Source organism: Mus caroli, unplaced genomic scaffold, assembly GCF_978045245.1.
Source record: "Mus caroli unplaced genomic scaffold, Mus_caroli_1 scaffold_1, whole genome shotgun sequence".
NCBI classification, from domain to species: domain Eukaryota; kingdom Metazoa; phylum Chordata; class Mammalia; order Rodentia; family Muridae; genus Mus; species Mus caroli.
This window is the reverse complement of record NW_028227256.1, coordinates 55784937-55808143: the sequence shown is the minus strand read 5'-3', so window position 1 is coordinate 55808143 and position 23207 is coordinate 55784937. Positions and strand designations below refer to the sequence as shown.

The 23207-nt window shown below is 43.2% G+C and overlaps 1 protein-coding gene across 3 annotated transcripts in view; it reads left to right on the top strand.

The window, feature by feature from the left end:
* Window positions 1-22074, top strand: part of Trak2 (trafficking kinesin protein 2) — a 65549-nt gene extending 43475 nt beyond the window's left edge. For 2 of the 3 annotated variants that reach the window (XM_029480070.2, XM_021166246.3), the window contains exons 5-16: window positions 430-546; window positions 2182-2391; window positions 2919-2997; window positions 4686-4816; window positions 5188-5262; window positions 8210-8347; window positions 12579-12655; window positions 12993-13193; window positions 14598-14896; window positions 16064-16330; window positions 18046-18151; window positions 18354-22074. In XM_029480070.2, the coding sequence (XP_029335930.1) occupies window positions 430-546; window positions 2182-2391; window positions 2919-2997; window positions 4686-4816; window positions 5188-5262; window positions 8210-8347; window positions 12579-12655; window positions 12993-13193; window positions 14598-14896; window positions 16064-16330; window positions 18046-18151; window positions 18354-19032 (2379 nt within the window). In that variant the 3' untranslated portion in view covers window positions 19033-22074. The remainder of the gene's footprint in view (window positions 1-429; window positions 547-2181; window positions 2392-2918; window positions 2998-4685; window positions 4817-5187; window positions 5263-8209; window positions 8348-12578; window positions 12656-12992; window positions 13194-14597; window positions 14897-16063; window positions 16331-18045; window positions 18152-18353) is intronic. The other variant, XM_029480072.2, reaches the window with a different exon arrangement.
* Window positions 22075-23207: the final 1133 nt, after the last annotated feature.

Below are 23207 nucleotides of genomic sequence, written 5' to 3'. Positions count from 1 at the left end.
CTGATTGGTTAACTTGTCTCTCATCTGATTGGTTAACTTTAGTTAATTCTCAAAACCTCATCTTGGCAAAAGAACCTTTACTGCCTATGTATGTGTGGTGGCCAACAGTAGCCAACTGCCACTCTGCAACTGCCACTCTGCAACTGCCACTCTGTAACTGCCACTCTGCAATGGCTTCCCACAAATGAAACCTAATGTGATAGCAAGAGGTGACCTCTTACTTACATAACTTTACAGTCCCCCATTTGACTAGGATTTACTAAGCACTATCTGTGTTTCTGGCCCCTGTTCATTCATTTATTAGGGTTGTAAAATGAATCTCTATGCTTTATAGGAGACTTGTTCTTATCATTAGCAAAATTCACTACAGAACTTCTAATTTGCTCTTTTTTATATACTCAAAGAAAATGTGTATTTGTTACTTTCCAGAGGGACCGAGATCTAGAGCTAGCTGCCCGAATTGGGCAAGCTCTTTTAAAGCGAAACCATGTCTTATCTGAGCAGAATGAAGCTCTGGAGGAGCAGTTGGGACAAGCCTTTGATCAAGTAAGCCTTTGTATTTGCAATGGGAATAACAATAACTGGGCCTTATTTACTCAAGAAGTATATTTCCATGGATATTTCTGAAATGTTGACAATGGTTAATGGCACCAGTACCTATTGACTTTATGTATTTCCATATACTGCAAAATGCAGCTTTTCTGGTAAAATTATACTGCTAGGTAATTAGGAGTTAGTTTACTACTATGTCTGTTTAGCAGAATAATATTAGTACATTCTCCCCAACCCACCTGACCATGGGTTCTCGACCCTAAAACAGTGCAGTCATGCATGAGCTCCATCTTGTAGAACAAGTTTTAAATCTAATCAGAGAGAGGTTGGTTACTCCTGTGACATTTGTGCCACTACTGCAGCAGCAGGCGTGTCTCACTAGGCTGGTTGGTGGTGATGGTGGCAGGGTCCTCAGATATGTGCCCAAGCAGTGTGTAGCACCTGCCAGCACTGTGAAAACTAGACAGTAGGGAAGAAACCCCAGGTGAGTACCAACTCGATTGCTTCTTGTTGATGACTCCAGTATTCATTGTCAGCAAGGGATCTTACTATCAAGTTCTGGAGGGTGATCAAGAGTAGTGGCTGCAGCCTGTATCTGAGGGCTTCTGGGACTTCACTTACCAACTCCAAAAGAGGTAGTAGGCTTTTTATGTGATAGCCTATGGTGTCAAGATACCATGAATCTTACTCAGAAACCAAAACAAAAAGCTCTGTGTGTCTGTGTGTGTGTGTGTGTAAATGTAGTAAGTAACTTATTATTATGTTGAGTAATTAAATTTCAAGTTTTCTTTTCCTTTTTTCTTTATTTTTTTTTCCATGTAGCTCTAGGTGGCCTGGAACTGTGTGGATCAGGCTGGCCGTGAACTCACAGAGATTCACCTGCCTCTGCTTCCCCAGTGCTGGTATTAAACACATGTACAACTATGCCCAGCAGTAACTTGGTTTTTGTCTGATTTTTAATTTTATTTTATGAGTACGTTTGATCGTTTCTGTTGAAAATATCTATTTCTTAAAATCATGGTCATCCACACTGGGAAGATTTGCATAGTCAGAGACAGCTTAAAAATCTTAAGTCATCACCAAACTCAGTGGCACAAGCTTGAAGTCATACCCACTCTGGAGGCTGAGACAGGAGCACTGCAAGTTCAAGGCCAGCCTAGACAAGTTATAAGGAAACTGTATCTCAAAAATTAAAATATAAAATAAAATAAATTTTAAAAATAGAAGAAAAACCTATGGGCCTGTAGCTGTAACTCAGTGGTTGTGTTTAGCATCGGTAAGGTTTCCCATTCTCCCCAGTTAGCTGACCAAAAAGTACACGCTATGGGGGTGAGCTGTAAAGTGGGGTCTCTTATGAGGCTTTGAAGATACTTATATTTCTGCCTTATGGAGTATGGAAACAGTAATATATGGCTTTCTTCATACATGCTCTGGAAAAGGTGTATTTGCTGAGTTACTGGCCTAAATGGGTAGCTTAGGAAACAATATGCATGTAGTTTTGTTTCTCTCTTTACACACTTGTCTAGCATCTGATGAGAGACTTTCATGGTGAAAACCAATTGTTCCATGAATTAGGAGCTATACTGCATGAAACCTGTGTGTAATGTTCTAACCATACTCCGTGTGCAGGTTAATCAGCTGCAGCACGAGCTATCCAAGAAAGACGAGCTGCTCCGAATCGTCTCTATTGCCTCCGAGGAGAGTGAAACGGATTCTAGCTGCTCCATGCCCCTTCGGTTCAATGAGTCCTTCAGCCTATCTCAGGGACTGCTGCAGCTGGACATGCTGCATGAGAAGCTCAGAGAACTGGAAGAAGAGAACATGGCCCTACGATCCAAGGTGCAGTTCTCTTTCCTTTCCTTCAACACTATGTGGTCAGCTCTGGGTGATGCTGAGGTGAGACCCAGCATAGCATCACCTCCATGCTTCCGTTTCCTCCCAGGGCTTACTGAGTGTGTAGGAGAAGCTGGCAGATAAAATAGCAGCAGCAGAGGTGTGCATCTTGTGTAATTAACAGAACCCAACTTGGAGGAGAATTGTGTCAGAAAACTACACATTTCTTTGGGTTTGTAAAGTGATGGGAATCAAGCAGGTGGCATCTTAGCTGAGGCTAGAGGACCATCACACAGATGGAGATGCGTGAGCAGGCACGTGCGAAGGAAGGCCTGAGCAGAGTGAAGGCAGAGGTCCTTGTCTGTCGTACCTTCTCTAGTCCTCTATTTTATGAGAGATTAAACCTGATGGGATACCTTTGTTTCTTTTATAAGTAATGATCTTTATTCTTCAAGTGGCAAAGCTTTTTGTAACATTGACTTCAAAATCATTAAGAACCGTTGTCACGTGGGTTATCTTTTCTCCTGTTGAAGGCTTGTCATATCAAGACAGAAACATTCACCTATGAAGAGAAGGAACAACAGCTCGTCAATGACTGTGTTAAAGAACTTCGTAAGTAGCAACATACTCTGCTCTCGGGCAGTTTGGTAGGCTATCTCCGACTTGGGCCATTAGTTTCAATAGAACCAGTGTGAAATGGTTGCTGTCTTGGTCTGCTCTTGCGTCACTACAACAGAATAGCTGCTGCTGGGTTCCTTACAAACTAAAGCAGCCCTCTAGCTCGCAGTTCTGTGGCTGGAGGGTCCAGCAGCTCAGTGCGGCCCTCTAATTGTTCAGGCTTGATAGGGAAACAGACAGGGCACTGACGTTATGCAGAAGGTGCAAAACACGCAAGGCAGTCTTGTTTACAGCTGCTTGCTGTCAGGGAACTATCCCCCTGGAGAGACCAGAGTTGATTCTTTCTGAAGACAGTACCCAGTGACCAGAAGTCCTCTGCTAAGCTGTACTTTACAGCCTCCTGTCCCCTCGGCACCACCACACTGGGCACCAAGCTTCACCAGAGACCAAGTTTCCAACCAAACTTTGAGGATCAAAGTTTCAGTTACTGAAAATGAGAATATCACATTGTGTCCACAACCCTAATTAAGACACATAAGTGTTTTTAAGATATGTATCTAGTCTGTCTACCATTATCATTAAGGTAAAGACCTGAATTTCTATACATTAGCTATAGCATCTTAGAAAAAGAACTAAAGCTCTCGTTTTGTTTGCAGGAATAGACAAAGAAAGAGAGGATGCATTATGCTGAGGTCAGAAAGCTCGTAAGTGGTAGAGCCAGAGCTTAAAGATGGCCACAGCCTACCTGTGAGCACTAAGTACTGGCTGTGTTGTTAAGGGGTGTATTTCGTATTTAAGGAATGTGAACTAAAAACAATTTTTTAGATCATGGAAAGAGATTGTTGAATCACTCTGTAAATAATATGGCCTTTTATGCTGACAATAAATTCACATCAGTTCATTAGTGTAGGTCTCAAAATTACCTTGATCGACAGCATATTAGCGATCCAGAAGGAACTCGCCTAACTCCCTTCCACCTCATTACCCACCTTCTCCATTTTAACAGAGAATCGACTGTCCCAGGAGCTCTGCCATCCCTTCCATTCTTAGCTGCTACCCTCTGACAGCAGGAGGATGTCTATCAATTTAAAAAGTGAAAAGTAGTTTTTATGCTCACATCTGGATGTGAAATTTGCTATATGAAATAAAGATTTCCCCAAATCCAGTTCTAAGGGTTTTTGCTTTAGATATATACATGCGCTGGGCTGTTGTTAGTCTAGGGCCCTACTCGGCTTGGTGGCTGTCCCTGAATGTCTGTCCTACAGAAGCATTTCAGTAGCTTCCTCACGTTCTGCCCTAGACTTGGGCAGTTCCCTTCTAGGTTTCCTCTGTTAGACCTGCTAAAATTGATTTTCATTGCTTATGCGATTTTATTTATGTCCCTGAAGTGTTCTTAATGGCACACTTGCAAAGATACATGATGAAGCTAATAGCTTCAGCTTTTCATGATGGTTGTCACAAAAATCTTTTTCATGAGTAAAAAGCTTAAATCAGCTCCTTAGCATTTGCCTTTTTAAGTAATCTCTCTCATTAGCAACATTCTCTCTAATTCAGCATTAGTTTGTGGTGGCAAAACCCTTATTTTTCTATGTTGACTTAGAGCCCCCCAGTGCTTGTTGTAAATCAGCGTCTGCTTCTAATTCTACCTTTATGCTGGTTCTAAATGTCCCTTCTCTCCCCAGGTGAGACCAATGCACAGATGTCCAGAATGACTGAAGAGCTGTCGGGAAAGAGCGACGAGCTGCTCCGGTACCAAGAAGAGATCTCCTCCCTGCTGTCTCAGATTGTAGACCTTCAGCACAAACTGAAAGAGGTGGGTCATTCACTGTCAGCACAGGCTCTCTAAGCACGGTCCTGGGACACTGCATACTCACTGGGCAGAGTTCGTTCTCAGTGCTGCTACTCTGCTGGGATATCATAAACACCTAACAAGGCTGTATTTATTTTTGCAAATATATTAGATTTTCCTGAGAAGGTTGTGATGTCATTGCTGAATATATGGTCCATACCCTCTGAACACATGTACTTTTAATTATCACGCTTACTCGGCTTGTGATGTGTTCCCTGCTGTAGGCTAAGACTGTACCCCACAGAGACACTCGTGCTGTGTCTTTGAAGGGAGGAAGTACTTATGCTAACCCTTTGGGAAGGAGTGCCTCACATGTCCCTCTTGTATGTTGTCAGCATGTGATCGAGAAGGAAGAACTAAGACTTCACCTGCAGGCTTCCAAAGATGCCCAGCGACAGCTGACGATGGAGGTAACGAACACTTCCTTTTTGTTGGTAGTGCAGGAACGGAATAAGGAGTTCGTCCACTTATGTAAAAAGTAAAAGGACTGCCAGATTTGGAATACAGCAGCAACAACAAACAGTTGAGATGTATAAAGATCTAAGAAAACATTTGAAAAGGTTTGTTTCCAAAGCTAATCATGATAGCCTTCCTACTGAGTAACAGAAAGCCTTGACTTTCTTTAAAAGTATAGGACTTTAAAGATTTTAAAGTAAGAATATACCATATGTTAAGCATATTACCTCCTGTTCCCCCACTTTTGCCATCCCCTTTGCCCTCTACATCGGTTCACCCCTGCTTTTTTGTCACACACAGGCATCTTATGTAGCTATGTGTAAGAGAACAAGCACAAGTGAGAGAAACCAGACTTGTCGTTAAGACTGTTTGAATTCACTCACATGATTACCTCGAGTTGTATCCATTTTTCTGTAAAGGACATACCTTTGTTCTAACTTACTGCTGAGTTTCACCCTGTACACGCACGTGTTCTTTAACTGTGCCTGTTTTAGACACTTAGGTTGGTTCCATACTGTATCTGTTGTGCATAGTGTTGCAATATATTGGGAAGCAAGAATCTGATACGCTGGCTTGGCACGTGTTGGTAAATGCACAGGGTAGACAGCAGGGTCATATGGTAGGTCTGGTTTTGGTGATTCTGTATAGATGGACTGGCTTGCCTTTCCAGCCTCACTTTGCCCACCGCCTTAGCAGCCCTCGTCTGACTAGGGAAGGCAGCGTCTCAGTATTGTTTCAGCGTGCAGCTCTTCGGTAGCTCGTGAGACTGAATATCTCTCATGTGGCTATTGGTCATTTGGGTGTCATGTTTTGAGGACTGTTTGTTTCCTTAGCTTCTTGGATGATCAGCTTGCTTAGTTTCATGTCCAGGTTTTAGTTGTACATTGTAGACGTTAGCCCTGTGTCAGCTCCCGCTGGGCAAGGGCTTTCTCCCATCACATGACTGTCTGCTCGCTGATTAACTGCTTCCTCTGTTGCAGACGTCCTTTGCTCACACGAGGTCCCATCTGTGGATCTCCTGAGCAACTGGGGTCCCCTTCAAGAAGTCCTTGTCTGTGCCTCTATCTAGAAGTCTTTTCTTCACTTTCCCTTTAATAGTCTGAGTTTCAGGTCTTCTGTTCAGGTTGTTGGTCGTTTTGGAGATGATTTCTGTGCAGGGTGAGAGATAGGATCCTGTCTTGTCTTCCACTTGTGCACACCCAGCTTCCCAACACCGTTTTGTCAGAGAAGCTGTGATTTTTATGATTTTGTTGCTGTTTTTCTTAAATATGTGTTTTTTCTTAAATATGTATATTCATCTGTCAAAAATAAAGTGGCTATAATTATGTTGGTTTATATCTGGGTCTTCCATTCAATATAAGACTTTTTATCAACATATGTTAACCAGCCTAGTAAGATAATTTCTGAAAAGTATTTTTACAAGTATGTAAGCATAATAGCAAATATTTCTTACATTCTGTTTATTTACTTATATACTAGATTTAACTTTGCGACAGTTCAGCATTCACAATAATCACCAGGAACGACAAGTTTTAAATAGATTCCTAGATATCATTCTGAGTTTATACTGAGTTTATCAAGTGAGAACTACATGTACATTCTTACTTTAATTTATTTATCTTTTTAACTGTGAAACCAAGTTTTCTATGTAGCCTAAGGATAGCATGGAACTCTCTATGTAGCCCAGGCTACCCTCAGACTTGAGCTCATTGGCCTCCCCAGTCCTGTGTGTGCCTCCACCACCTCAGTTTAGAGCCTACATTTTGTTTTTAGAGGATTTGTTAGCATAGACCCTCCCTGTGTGTAGACAGACCCCAGCTCCTGAATCTCCTCAGCCCTTCTGCCTAAGCATTTAGCTCTCACCAAGACTGGCTGCTTTAAGAGTTTTCCCTCCTCTTGAGCTTTGTTGTAAGTTCCATTGCACCATGCTAATGCTAGAAGCAACTTCAGATTCTCAGGGGCAGCATTTGCCCATGTCTGCGTCTGTGCACTGAGTGCTGTCCACATTACCATGGTGACAGGTGGGTGACAGACGCTCCGGATCCTCGTTCAGCAGGAATGTCTCACATCAGCTTTTCCAAAGTCGCCTGCATAATGTTTGTGGAAGTCGATGGCGAGGTGAAGCATGTTAACGGGGTGTGTGTGTGTGTGTGTGTGTGTGTGTGTGTGTGTGTTTGTGCTTCTGGTGTTTCCAGATGCAGCATTGGGTGTGTGGGCCACACCTCCCATAAGTTTCAGGTCTTCCTTATTCAGGATGGCTTTGCAGCACATGGAAAAGAAAGGAAGCCTCTGCCGGTCTCTTAAAATGGGAGGAAGGGCAGTGCGCATTTTAGATAGGCTTCCCCAGCCCTGAAGATCTGAAGAACTGGACACATGTTACACGTGGAGAAATGTCTTCAGTTAAAACACACTCTGAGTTTTGTGATTTTGCTAGACTGTTATAAAAGGTTTTCAAATGGGATAGGGGTGGGGACTGTTTTGGTTGATGGAACACTCTCACATTAAATAAGTCACTTTCTAGACTCTTAATCTTGCCTCCTAAAGACCTCAGGGTGAGGCTCGTAAGAAACTGTACTATTATGCTAAAGCTGACTGGTTAGCGCTTTTATATTTCCTCCATGGGTGTTTGGGGCATGAGCCATCAGATACTGAATTGACAGTTTCAGTGGTCTGTGCCACATTTCAGGTTTGAGAAGTCACATCTTTATGTCTCAGGCCCTGGCAGCTCAGCGTGAAGATGCTCTTACTGACTTTGCTTCAGAGTCTCTTGTTGACATGATCTTCTATAGTCTGCTGGGCCTGGATAAAAGCAGTGCCCTTCAAAGTGCCTTTTCCCGGGTATTTGGGGTAGCCAGGGTTGACTGGAGAGGCAATAAAATGTCCCACTTTTTTCTTTGTCAGCTTCATGAGTTACAGGACAGAAACATGGAGTGCCTGGGAATGTTACATGAATCCCAAGAAGAAATAAAAGAGCTTCGTAGCAAATCCGGCCCTTCTGCTCATCTCTGCTTTTCCCAGTCTTACGGAGTTTTTACAGGGGTAAGAAATAATGAAGTACACCATGTTCGTAAAGGAAGAAAAGAAAAGTTTAGATTTTGTTTTCCAGAGTGTGATTTGTAAGATAGCTGGAAAAGGCAGAACGTGCTTTGCTCTTGTTTCTGGGACACAATATGGAGTCACAGTGTGATTTGCACACCCACATCTTCCTCAGCACTCTATTTCCTCAGGTGACATTCTCAAGATGCTGCGGTGTTGGAGATAAACTCTAAGGAAATTGGGTTTTGATCTGTGTACCGCAAATCACTCAAATGAGGTTGTCCTACCTTAGACCCACCGTCTACCACTTATGGAAGCCATACTTTTCAGTCTTTATAACTATTTGTTTTGTGTGTTTGAGATACATGAGCCATTGTGTAATTGTGGAGGTCAGAGAACAATTTATGGGAGTTGGGCCTTTCCTTCCACAATGATGTGGGACTAAACTCGGAGATTAAACTCAGGTTGTCAGACTTGGAAGCAAGCACTTTTGCCCCAAGAGCCATCTTCCTAGCCCCACCCCAAAATTTTTTTTTAAAGATTTTCCCCCCATTTGTTGTATATACATGTGCGTGTACCTGTTTATGTATCATGTGCACTGATGGAGATCAGAGGACAACATTTGCTGGCTAGTATTTTGCCGACTTATCACCAGCTAGGGTAACTTGGGAAGGGGACTCTCGACTGAGAAAATGCCTCCATAAGACAGGCCTGCGGGCAAGCCTGAAGGGTATTTTCCTTGTTAGTGATTGATGGATAGAGCAAACCACCATGGCGCTGCATTAGATCCTGCTTCACTACCTGCCCAAAGTTCCTGCCCTGACAGCCCTAGATGGTGGACTTCTAATATCTAAGGAGAAATTCCCCCTTCCTCCCAAGTTGCTCTTGATCATGGTGATTTCACAGCAACAGAAGCTCTCATTCAACTCTCAGAGTTGGTTCTCTGTCTGCAGTGTGCATTTCAGGAGTCTCATCAGCTTTACAGCATACTTTACACATCTAAGCCTTTCTCTGTAAAGCTCAAGTTTCTTGGTAGGTTTAACTCTACTTAGACTGTAAGTCTCTTGTGGGAATCTTGATTTTTTTTTAATTCATTAATAAATAGTATTTGGAGAATGGTAGAATGCAATTAAAAATTAGTCTATGCCAGAATTTGTTACATTGCTTCAAAGAGCTGTTATAACACCTGGTTCCCAGAGAGAGTATATGTAAGTCTGGCCTTTTGAGACTGTCAGTGTTCACTGCAGGCTGGCCTCCAGCTCTCTGGGTAGCACAGACTGGCCAGGCTATATTTTAGAGTGAGTGAGTGTGTGTGTCTGTCAGTCGGTCAGTCTGTCTGTCTGTCTGTGTCTGTTGATATCTGTTAACAACTGTTTTCTTTCTTTCATTTCCTAGTAACTTTCTGCTGACCTGTTCCTTATGCTTCTCTTCAGTAATGATCTTTTTCATGGCTCCCACTTTCTTTCCTGTCATAGTTGATTGGGATCAGAGGACAGTTGTCTAGGCTGTGCGCCTTTACCTTTACCCTAAACCACATTGTTTGGGGTTTTTGTTTTTTGTTTTTTTTTGTTTTGGTTCTTTTGGGTTTTTGTTTTTTTGCATTTGTTTTTTGTTTCTTTCTTTCTTTTTTTTTTTTTTTTGGTTTTTCGAGACAGGGTTTCTCTGTATAGCCCTGGCTGTCCTGGAACTCACTTTGTAGACCAAGCTGGCCTCCAACTGAGAAATCCACCTGCCTCTGCCTCCCGAGTGCTGGGATTAAAGGCGTGCACCACCACGCCCAGCTCTGTTAGGGTTTTTTTAAACACTATTTGTTTACCACAGTTTATAGCCTCAGCATTTTTTTCTTTAATTTTTAACTTTGAAATAATTTGAAACTTACAATAAAATTCCAAATAGTAATACCAAGAATGTTTATGTATTCCTCACATAGATTTCCTTTTTTTAAAACATGTTAATTAATATATCTCTATTTCCTCTCAGCGTTTTTGTTTGTTTGGTTGGTTGGCTGGTTGGTTGATTGTTTTTGTTTTCCTGAGCTGTTTTATAATAAACTCAGATATCCCTATTAGCCCTTAGTGCTTACTAAAGATAGACACAGTGTTCAGTACAGATAAGGACATGCACTACACCCACCTGTCATCATGAAGTTGACTCAGTACAACATTGTCATCTCGTCCGCAGAGCCCTCTCAGATTTCCCAAAAATGCCTTGTATTCTATTACTTGTAAACTATGGTGTGTGTTCATTTCCTCATTTATATATTCATTCATTCATTCATTTTGAAAGGTATCTTTCTACATTACCCAGGCTGACTCCAATTCCTAGGTTCAAGTGATCCCCTTGCCTTAGCCTCCTGCCTACTTGAGATTACATGTGCAGGCCACTGCACACTGCTCCAAAAATGTCCTTTGAAAGACGTGTTTGGGGGCCAACAAGATGGCTCAGTCAGTAAAAGGCCTTTGCCACACAAACCTGGAGACTTGAGTTCGATCCCCAGAACCCATGTCTTATTTAGGGTTTTACTGCTGTGAACAGACACCATGACCAAGACAGCTCTCATAAGGACAACAATAATTGGGGCTGGCTTTCAGGTTCAGAGGTTTGGTCCATTATCATCAAGGTGGGAGCATGGCAGCGTCCAGGCAGGCATTATGCAGGAGGAGCTAAGAGTTCTACATCTTTTTCCAAAGGCAAACAGGATATGACTGGCTTCAGGGAACTAGGATGACAGTCTTAAAGCCTATGCCCACAATGATGCACTTCTCCAACAAGGCCACACCTCCTAATAGTGTCACTCCCTGAGCCAACCATATTCAAACCATTATACCACATAGAACTGGAAGGGGAGCTAACTCCACAGGGTTGTCCCTGACCTCTGCACACACTTGCATACACAGAGAAATTAAAAATACATACCTTTGTATGTGCTTACTTCAGTGTGAAATAATGTTGTTATTTCACAAGGTACATTCATCCTATTGTCAGTGTTTACTGACTATGAATTTTTGGTTAAAGTGTTATCTGCCAATTTTTTACCCTTGAGGATTAATATTATTAATGAACTAAGTAAATTAGCACTACTAATTTACTATCTATGAATGAAAGCTAGCACAGGCTACATTAACCAGGTTATCAAGGGTAAATGTCTTCATCAAACTTTCAGCCATAGGTTTCAGGTCCACCCAGGGTTCTTTGGTAATTTCTGTGATGACTACTGTTCTAGTTGCTGGGATACAATTCTCTGACAAAAAGCAACTTGGGGGAGAGTTTGTTTTATCGCATAATTCTAGGTCTACAAGTCTGCTGTGGGAAGTCAAGGCAGGAACTTAAATCATCTGCTTGTATCATATCCACAGTCAGAAATGAAGGATGCACACTCTCTTGCTTGCTTGCGCTCAGCTAAGTTTCTCTACTTTTATACAGTTCAGACCCCTACTCCCTGCCTTGGGAATGGTGCTGCCCACAGTGTACTGGGGCTTCTTCAGTTAGCTTCATTGAAACAGTACCCTCACAGACACATCCGCAGGCCAACCCAGTGTAGAAAGTTGTTCACTGAGACTCTTTTCCAAGATGATTCTAGGAAAAAAGCTAATCAGCACAGTTTCCAAGTAGCGGTTTTCTAATTCCATCCTTTTTTTTTTTCAGTATCTACTAACGGCCTTTTACTAGAGCTTTTCTGACACATTTATTTGTTTAGTCAGTATGTAGCATAGGCTCTTATTTACTCAGTGGATTATAAACCATTTTTATTATTTGATTCTCAAGTTGTCCAAGATACAACCAATAGGATCTCCTTCATGCAAATTTTGTACTTCTTGTCCCAGCCCAGGAGTCAGCCGTTTCTCCAAGGCTTTGGTGACTTTGAGAAATGGCATTCTGAGTTCAAGACCTTGTGCCAAAAGTGCCAATTGCCACTCAAGTATCGTGGCCTCTAGACTCTCTCAGATGGTCAAGTCAGGACATGGATGTGTTTCACACACAGCCCTGTGTATATATCAGTTCCTCCACTGTGTATCTGTGGATGTCAGAACCAGCCATCCCCAGTCCAACCCCGCTGAGCCATGATGGTTGAGCCCTCATCTCTGAGTAGATCATCAAAACCACATGAGGATATGGAACAGTAGCCCAGAAACTACAGCAAAGCAAGAGGAACAGGACTTGGTCTGCAGCCTGTCAGGCCTTCTGTGTTTGTCTACACACATAGTAATCATGCTACTTGAACTCCTTTTCTTAGGAGTCGCTGGCAGCTGAGATTGAAGGGACCATGCGTAAAAAGCTGAGTTTGGATGAGGAATCTGTGTCTAAACAAAAGTAAGTACAGGTCACAGGGCTGTTGCTGCACCTCAGAGCAGACATGTAAAAGAAGCGTCAAGCCAGGCCCATGTGGTGGAGGCTTGCGTAGCAGTGTGATCCCTCGGCATGGAAGGAAGGAGCCACAGGACAGAGCAATGACTGCCAGTCAGGAGTGAATCTGCTGCTGTGCAGATTGTCTTCCTGCGAGGGAGCTCTCCTGTATCACTTTTCTCAATTTCCCTAAACGAGAGTCCTGGGGACAGATTTGTGTCTGGCTCCGTGTCTGTGTACAGCTCTCAGGAAGCGCTCCCCTGGGTGAGACTAACAGGAGTGGATGCTTCTTCCCTTCTGACAGGGCCCAGCAGAAACGGGTGTTTGATACTGTCAAGGTTGCCAATGACACTCGGGGCCGCTCTGTCACATTCCCAGTCCTGCTACCGATCCCAGGCTCCAACCGTTCAAGTGTCATCATGACAGCAAAGCCCTTTGAGTCTGGTGTCCAGCCAGCAGAGGACAAAACACTCCTGAGCCAAGGGAGCAGCACAGAGGTTCCAGGGTAAGGCGGGGAAAGGGAGGGGGGCTGGCAGTAGGTCTGCATTCCTTATCGTGTTGGTATGCTAGATTCGAGAACTCAGACCTGGCCAGCATCCCTCCACACTGTCCAGAAGGTGCTGCAGCCGGCAGTTTGCACTGCATTCTGATGCCTGCATCGTGCCACAGTGGTCTTAAGAGGCTGTGTGCATTCACTTGCCGTGTTCCTTCTACATCAGTTCTAAAATACCTTCCAATTTCAATGCTGCATCATAGGTGGAAGTGCTTCAAAGACCTATGAGAAGCAGTCTTTTGTAACTTAGAATCCTTGCTTTCTTTCAGATACACTGCATATTCAGAGACGTTTGTGGCTCCAAAATGAATGCTTTCACACCTTTCTCAGCTTTCTCAGCCTTGGTTGTCTGTCTGTCTGCCTGTCTGTCTGTCTGTCTGTCTCTCTCTCTCCCTCCCTCCGTCTTTTTTATTTTGTTGTTATTTGTTTGTTTTGAGGTAGGGTATTTTTTTGTACAACCCAGGCTGCCATCAAAATATGATTCTCCTGCCTCAGTCTCCTGAGTGCTGCAAATGTGCCACCATGCCCTACTCATCCTTTCTGTGATTAAAAGCATGTAGTAGTGTATAGCTAGCATTCACAGTTATATAAAGCAATGGTACCTCTTGCTCTCGGTAATAGAGTCTGTGAACTATGCTAATAGTAACTTTGGGAGTACCTGACCTGAACATAAAAGTAGACCACACCTGCAGTTCCATAGTGAAATGAGATGGAGAAGTTAGCAAGAATAACATATTTTACTTTCTGAAGGTAATTGGAAATGATGTGTGTCCTAGTCAGGTTTCTATTCCTACACAAAGCACCATGACCAAGAAGCAAGCTGGGAGGAAAGGGTTTATTCCACTTACTCTTCCCACATTGCTGTTCATCACCAAAGGAAGTCAGGACTGGAACTCAAGCAGGTCAGGAACCTGGAGGCTGTAGCTGATACAGAGGCCATGGAGGGATGCTGCTTACTGGATTGCTTGCTCAGCTTGCTTCCTTATTGAACCCAGGACTATCAGCCCAGGGATGGCACCACCCTCAATGAGCTGGGCCCTCCCTGCTGGAACACTAATTGAGAAAATGCCTTACAGCTGGATCTCATGGAGGCATTTCCTTAAGGGTGGCTCCTTTCTCTGATAACTCCAGCTTGTGTCAAGTTGACACACAAAACCAAGCCAGTACAATATGTTACAGTGATTGTTGTGATAACAGTATTGTTGATGATTTTGTTTGTTATTTCTGTATTTTAAATAGCTAAGAAAACAGCTCATTTTCAAGGTCAGTCCTTTTTAATGTCCAGCATATAGAAAGGAGAGGTCTAGATTGTTCTCACGATCTACAGTCTCATCATCGAATGTGATTTTCCCACAGAAACTCGCAGCCCACAAACCCCCCAGGATCCCCTGAAGATAGTGACCTGGCTACTGCATTGCATCGCCTCAGCCTGAGAAGACAGAACTACCTAAGTGAGAAGCAGTTCTTTGCTGAAGAATGGGAACGGAAGATCCAGATCTTGGCTGAGCAGGAGGAAGAAGTCAGCAGCTGTGACGCCCCCACGGAGAACCTTGCCTCAGTCTGCACTGACCAGTCGGAGACCACGGACCTCGGCAGTGCCGGCTGCCTTCGAGGCTTCATGCCAGAGAAGTTACAGATTGTCAAGCCCCTGGAAGGTAAGAAGTCAGTAACAGCTTTTAGAAGCCGTGTCTATGTTAGATGTCTCTCCTAGAATTGAGGCACCCTGTGCACAGGCAGGATGTCGGTCTGGGCTGTGCTGGGCTGTGCTGGGCTGGGCTGTGCTGTGCTGTGCTGTGCTGTGCTGTGCTGTGCTGTGCTGCCTGCCACATAGCAGACAGTGAGTAAGACCTGAGTCACCAAGTCTTCAGCTATTTGTTCCTTTCTGACATTTTAATATCAGTGCAGCAGGGAAGTGGGAAGATTCTTATCCTGACTTTTGCTACAGAATCCTGTCAATAGCAGTTGCATGGTAGGACCAACAGGCTGAGATGAATGGAGAGGAGCAATTAGAGTATCCCTGCCATCGAGGCACACAGTTACATCTGTACTCTTCTCCTTCCTAAAGCACAGCTTAAACTCAAAATCAATACCTGACTTATCAGATAGTATGGTCCACGAATGATTCTCTCATTCTCGGCTTAAAGGTTCCTTTTATAACAAAGGTTTAAAAAGGTACCCTGTAGACTCTTGCTTTGGTCCAAGTGTTGGTTAACGTTGCTGATTTCAGGATGAAATTACCACAGTGACACAATTAGATGTGACATCCTGTAAAAGGGCATGGGTTGCTCTTTCATCAGTTCACACGGGCTGGAACCAAAGGGACATGTTCTCCACTTTATCACCCGGGTCTCCCTTTCTTCCTGGCAGACCAAGAAAAGTAGGGTCATGAGCAAGCAGAGAAGTGCACAGGAAATTCAAGTTATTCCCCAACCTAAGCATCCAGGTTTTGCTTCCAAGTTCATCAACTGTGCTGGGTGAATATTGTTTTTGCCACCTGGGAAGGAGCAGCCTGTCCCTGAAGTGGGTGGCCTCCTTCCTTCCTGAGCAGCCTGGGTCTTGTTTAAAACCCTTACTGGGTTTTTTTTTCTCCTCTTCTTCAGATGTCCCTTTGCAGACTGTTTTTTGAAATAGAAAACTTATTGCTCAGCCGTTCCATGTCATGTCAATTTTCTACAGAGAGCTTAAATTTACAAATTTGAACAAAATGTCAAAACCAAATAAGTATCTGTATTGTTACTGTTGTTGCTCACACAATTCTAGCTTCTTCAAGATTGGGGATCTGTGGAAATGTAAAGCATGCCTGTCCTACTTTGCTTGTTCAGGATCACAGACTCTGCATCACTGGCAGCAGCTTGCTCAGCCGAACTTGGGAACCATTCTTGATCCACGCCCAGGCGTCATCACTAAAGGATTCACACAGGTGCCCAAGGATGTTGTCTACCACATCTCAGACTTAGAGGAGGATGAAGAAGAGGGCATCACTTTTCAGGTTCAGCAGCCTCTTCAACTGGAGCAAAAACCTGCACTGCCCACGCCAGTAACGGGGATCTTCCTGCCGCCCATGACCTCAGCGGGTGGACCAGGTACAGGTGAGAGGAAGTGCAGTTGAACATGGCCTCGTAGCCAGGGCACTACATTGTCTGGCTGGGGTTTTCTGGCTACCGGTGCACAGTCTCACTGGAGTTTACTCATTAGCGGAGATAAAATAATACAAACCCACAGCACTGCTGACATTTTGATTTGATTCCTCCCCTCTCTCCTAGCAGCCTGCAGAAGTAAGTTAGGCAGAGTGAGCGGTCAGGCGAGTCAGTGGTTTGCAAGCCTTTTGGTCTCAGGGTCCTTGATGCTATTGAAAAGTCCCTGAGAACCTCAGGTCTGTCTCTATAGGTTATGTCTACTAAGTTAAAATAAAAACTGAGAACTTAAAAAAAAATAACCCATTTAAAAATAAAAGTTCTCATGCAAATACTGGTTTCTGAAAAACAACTCTGTTGGATATAGTAAGAAAATGGTTTTGTTTTACAATTTTTACAAGTCTCTAATTTCTGACTTAAGTGAAGATTCTCATTATGAACTTCTGCATTTAGTCTGATGCAGTGTTTTATATGAAAAATGTGAAGAAAATACATTCTCAGAATAGTATGTAGCTAGAAGGGGGAAGGAATTGTGGATGTTGTTTGCAGTCAGATGAGAAGCAGGTAAGTGGTAGTAATAGTCACAGCAGTGTGGAAACCGTCAATGGGTTTTCATGGAAATGTGCTTGTCCTTCTCCTTGAACGTTTGCTCTGCATGGTTTGGTGCCCTGCCGCGGTTGTTGACAGTTACACAGATACCCAGATGTTGACACTGCCTTAGATGGTATATTGGTGTCACTAAGTCCATCAACGTGAAAGGCTGTCTGTTAGGATTTCCAAACTCTTAGAAGTGATTTAAGTTTCCTAAAATTGATTTTCACTTGAAGCTTATGTTTGTCGTTGACAGAAAATATTGACAGGTTTTTTTTCCCCCAAGAAAATGCCTGCCAGATTCCCAAGTCTGAATAATTATAACTTGTGTGTTAATTGTACTTTTGACTAAATAGTGTTCCCTGATACAGTTTCAGGATAGCTGCACCAGTGCTTTGCTGTAGACAGCCACTGTTATGTGGACTGCCTGTAGACAGCAGGGGCTCTCAGCAAGCACTTCCCACGCCCCTGTGCTGCAGAGTGAAAAGATTACAGTTTCATGATAACTTTACTCTTTTATCAAGCACCTTCTTTAATAAGTTTGGCTTTGAAAAAAAAATACTGAATGTGTAAGAATGAAGAATACAAGTATTATCTTGGTTGGTGCTAAGGAGACAGAATTTTTACCCACCACTGTTTTTGTGCCCACATGCAAATCTCAAATAGTATTATAATAATAATAATAATAATAATAATTAATAATAATAATAAAAGAGGCCTCATCCTTGCATTAATGTGACATGTTCTGGAGTCAGCATACAATACTCTAAGAATCAGGGGCTGTCCTGGATGCCTAGATAACTAGATCTTAGGTTTTTTAATGTCTTTTTCAGTGACTTTTTCTCTTATTTCTAAGCTTTTTTGCTCCTTTTATTTGTGTTTGTAAAGCACTTGAGAGTTCAGTTGTATCTAATCAGTTAATACTAGTGTATTTATATTGCATTTCCATATGTAGGAACTTTTCTACTTCAAAGGCAATTGATAAATGCTGTATTGCTAACAAAATAACAATGAGCCTTTTATGTTATTAACCCAGTCTTTCAATTCCATGTTTGCTTTCTAAACATCTCTTATTTCAGTTGCAACTTCGAACCCAGGAAAGTGTCTCTCATTCACCAACTCGACATTCACCTTCACCACCTGCAGGATCTTACATCCCTCTGACATCACTCAGGTCACCCCTAGGTAAGAGGGCCTGGGAAGTCAGGGGCTCACACACGTGTTCCCATCACTTAGTTAACACAGCTGGAGAAAATGACAGTTTAACTGTTTGTCAGTGAAACAAAGTTGGAAAGGCTGTCCTTAAGATGAGCTGGTTGGTCATCCTTGAAAGCTCCATGCGGGCAGGTGTTCCTGACTCCTAAGCACTTGCCCTCCTTTCTTCCAGCTCGGGTTTCCCATCACTGGCCTGTGGCAGTAGTGCGAGCAGCTCATCCAACACGGCTGTGAACTCTCCTGCTGCGTCCTATAGACTAAGCATTGGCGAATCCATCACAAACCGCAGGGACTCCACCATAACCTTCAGTAGCACCAGGAGCTTAGCCAAACTCCTGCAGGAGCGAGGCATCTCTGCTAAAGTGTACCACAGCCCGGCTTCAGAAAACCCCCTCCTGCAGCCTTGCCCCAAGGCCCTGGCTACCCCCTCCACACCACCAAATTCCCCGGCGCAGTCACCATGCTCCTCCCCCTTGCCCTTTGAACCCCGAGTGCATGTCTCCGAGAATTTCTTGGCTTCCCGACCAGCTGAAACATTCCTGCAAGAAATGTATGGCTTGAGACCTTCAAGGGCCCCTCCTGATGTTGGACAGCTGAAGATGAACTTGGTAGACAGGCTGAAGAGGCTGGGAATAGCCAGGGTGGTCAAGACCCCCGATTCCCAGGAGAACGGGAAAAGCCGAGAGGCAGAAATGGGTCTTCAAAAACCAGACTCTGCTGTTTATTTAAATTCAGGTGGCAGTTTATTGGGTGGACTGAGGAGGAATCAGAGTCTTCCGGTCATGATGGGTAGCTTTGGAGCCCCAGTTTGCACAACCTCACCCAAAATGGGTATCCTGAAGGAAGACTGAGGCTCACCATTAACTAAACCTCGTGTATAAATGAGCACATGAAGGAGAGAGATGCACTGAGAGTGGAGACCGGCCTAACTTGAGAGAAAAGGGATGTTGCAGAAGGACTGTGAATGTGGGAGAGGGCGCAGTGAAGGGATAGGACGTTTGTTTGCAAGAGGGTCTTTGAGGATGGAGTCTAGTAAACAGTGGGGACAAGTGACGACCAGTTGGAGACAAATGGAAGAAAGGGTTAGTTTGCTCCTTCAGCTACGTTTCCTTGCCTTGGAAGTAAAAAGTGAATAGAAAACTAAACCAAATTCTATTGAAATGTGACAGTAATGCTAAACTGCTAGCACCTTTGTCCCTAGAGAACACAAGCCAGAAGCGCCTGCCTAGGAAGGAAACCTGGAACAGCCGATCCCGGAGAGTTGGCGCATGCGCAGTTGTCTGTTACTGAGCCAGTGGGAGATCCCGTCCCTGCTGGTCCCTGGTCAAATGCATCCACCCAATGGTGCACTCTCAGCATTAGCAAAATAAGAAATGTTATCCTGTCCTTTCCATCAAAACTGGAGACTTTCTTATTTGGGGACTTTGAGGCTCTGAAAACCCAAACACCGCCCAGATAGATTCCTTGGTATTTATGATTACTAAATCTTCAGTTTTTTAAGCTTGTATTTTTGTACAATACAACAAAAAAATTTAAAATAACAATATGAGTGGACTTGGAGGGATTTAAGAGGAAAAAGGGGTAAATTCGAATCAAAAACGTTTTTTAGGATATTTCTTCTGAACAATACGGTGGCCCAGGAATGCAAACGTGATTGTGTGTTTCTCTGTTTTCCTTGGATGCCAGAAGGGTTTAAACCAGAAGTGCAATCAGTCAGTAGGCAGTAGATTATGTTGTATATTTATATATTTAAAATTTTAAAGAAAAGTTAGTTGTAACTAACTTTTTCCAAAGTGTGCTATGCATATTTTTAATGAAAGATGACATGTATTTGCACAAAAATTCTCAGGCACATTAAATTATAAACTGAAGTAAAACCCAGGTGCTTGCTTTGAAAGTGTGTATTTGTTAGATTTTATTGTTTTCCTTGTGTACATTAAAGCACCTGCCTGTCTCTTGGTATCTGCAGAAGTGGAGAAGGGTGTTTGTTTATGGGAGAGCCAAGACTTCTTTTCCTCTGATTTCTTTAACAAGCTGAAAAGCAAGTGAGGCCTGAGGCTGGGGGTTAGGCCTTCAGCCTGTGGTGCAGGCCTCACGCTGGGGGGCAGGGGGCAGATCTGTGCTCTGAGGTGGCAGGCCATGGTCTGCCTCTGCAGCTGACATAGCTTTGTCTCTGTGGGGTTGTTCAAGCACCTGGGGAGGAGATAAGGGGCAACTGTTGGTTTTGTTTGTCAAGGCAGAAAGTCCTTTATTTGGTCCTCTTGGTGCTTAACTTGCAAATATTTTGCTTCAGAGAAATTCTTTTCTGCCAGGGAGTTTTGTCTTTCTCTCTTGAGTCTCCTCAAGAGAGATGCTCTCAAAAGGGTTAGAAAAGCCAGCATCCACACAGTGGTAAGAGCATATGAGTTTTCTATATTTCTAGAATCTTTAATACAACTTTTCTAAATTTCTCAGAAACAAAGGGTGGAGAGAGATGTCCCTCCCTTCTCCACCTTCACCCCCTTCGCCCAGACTAGCTGCTGTCAACAGTTCATCGGACACACACACACACACACACATTTATGAAGGACTCTGGGTTAGTGAGTGATCCTGCCTGAAGCAGGCAAGCAGGCATTAACAAGAATTCTACTGTTTAAATTTCCTAAATATTCCAATTCCTGTTTTAAAAACAGCATTTGCGTTTCTAGTCTATAAATAACTGAGTACCTCCCTCAGCAGAACCTTAAAGCTTTGCCTTGGTTCCTGAAAAAAGGATTCTTCCTGCTACTTGGACATTTACAGCTTCTAAGGAAGGAACACACAGAGTAGGGAAGCCTGGGGCTGAGGGGGCAGTAAAATGTTAAATAGCCAGGTTTACACATAGGACAGAAACCACTCTACTGAGCTAGAAATTGTGGAGTTCTGTGGTGACAATAACTCTGTCCTTCTGTCATCGCCTAAGTGGCCACTGGAAGCAGAGTTTTGCCTTGGAAGCCAGATGAATACGGCCAATTAAAGAAAACCAAACATAGGTTTTTGAAAATTAAATTGATCCTGATGTTCTGTCAGAACAAATTGTACCTGCGCATGCTTGTCGCTGAAATGAATCCTGTCCTAAAGCTGGGCCTTGCTGACTTTCAGTTTCCACCTAAGATGATTTGGGTACATCCTGAGAATCTGTTACATGGGACTATCTGCAAAATACAACAAGAACTGGAACTTTCCAGTGAGTTCTTCCTCCACAGGACTCTTAACTGTTCTCGTTTTGTTTTTGTTTTCATTCAGAGTCAGCTGGTATGTACTTTCATGCTTGCCTGGGAAAACTCAACTGTTTTTTCCTTCAAGATTTTCTGTGATGATTTCTCAGGTACTTCCAAGTAGCCTGTTACCTATTCAGAGAGTCTCCTTGAGCTCAGAATTAAAACTGCCCTGAATTTTTGAAGATCCCAAATCTTATGTAAATAGCCATTGTTAGTCAAGTGGGTTTTATTTTTTAGTCTTGTGCTTGCCCTTGGTCTGACATAAATGATCCGACTGCCAGGGGAAGATGTTAGGGAAGCTCACAGAGCCTATCATCTGTTGAAGGCACATTTTACACAGTATTCCAAGCCCCTAGTGCATAATTAGTAGTGGGTGGTTCTCACATCAGCTTGACATCTGGAGCTAGGGCTGTCCGTCTGGGGCCTTGTCTGCTGTCAGGTGTGTACAGACCTGTGCTTGTACTGTACTGCAGGCATGCACACTAGTCCACTGCCAAGTGTGGCCCCAGGCATGGGATCCCAGGGGCTCCAGGAAAATGCTATCTGGAACACAACTTTGTCAAGTAGCTCTTTATGCACCTTCCTTTGCTTTATCAATTGTAAATCAGATAATAAATTGTAAATCAGATAATAAACACAAGGCTTCTTAAATTGTCCTGTGTCTCCTTGTGATTTTTGTTTCAGCCCTACACAATCCAGCAGAGTCTTTTTGTTGATTTTTATAAGGAAGCATACCAGATTTTGTTGAACTAATACCAAAAAAAGCATTGACAGTTGAGTAGTAAACAGATCTAATAATTTATAGATTTTTCTTTTAAGATTTTTATTAATACGGGGATGAAGTTGAGCATCAGAGACAATTTTCAGGAGTCAGTTCTTGACTTGAGCCACGTGACTTGTGGGTAAGGAGTTGAGGTGGTCAGGCTTGGCATCGCGTGCCTTTCCCCACTGAGCCCCTTGCCAGCCCTTCCTAGTCTTGCTAGAACTAGACTACACCATGACTATGTGGCACAGTAGCCCCATACCAGAACCACACCAGCCAACCATGAAGTCATTGCTAAGCAGATAGTAAATGTGCACACATTCAGAAGATGAAGCAATTCTTTCCAATCATTCACACTTTTCTGATTGCATGACTATTTAGAAATTGTTTCTAAGTATTAGAATCAATAGAAAAGATCTTTCAGTATCCTTGTATCTCCCTTATAAGTTTGTTTTTGTATTGTTTGTTCTGTTTGTGGTTCTGGGGTTGAATTGAGGGCCCCACTTGTATGTAGGCAAGTGCCCCACCATTGAGCTATATCTCAGCTCTCAGGAGGCAGAGGCAGGTGGATCTCTGAGTTCAAGATCAGCCTCATCTACAATTTCCACAACAGCTCAGCTTGTGTTTCCCTGCCCCCAGAAACCCACAAAAGCAAACAAACAATAAACAATATATCCCCTCCTGTATTTTTAAGATTCATATCCATACTGAATTATGGTCATTTTGAGAATGAAGTATTGTAGGATATTTGATCACACTGTGAACCCTGAGATTGTGTTATTTACAGGAAAAATCTCTTTCCTGTGCTGTGGCTCAGCCCTAGCACACACCTTTAATCCAAGAGCTTTCTGCTTGAATATTGTAAACAGCATTAAATAAAGCCAGCCAGAGGTCAAGAGGCAGAGCAAGCAACCAGTGACAGGACGTGAACATAGGATTATTAAGAAGAAAAAACAAACCACAGAGTAAGAGGGAGTCAGGAGAACGATAGAGATGCACAGGAAGTAGAAGGGAGGTATATTCA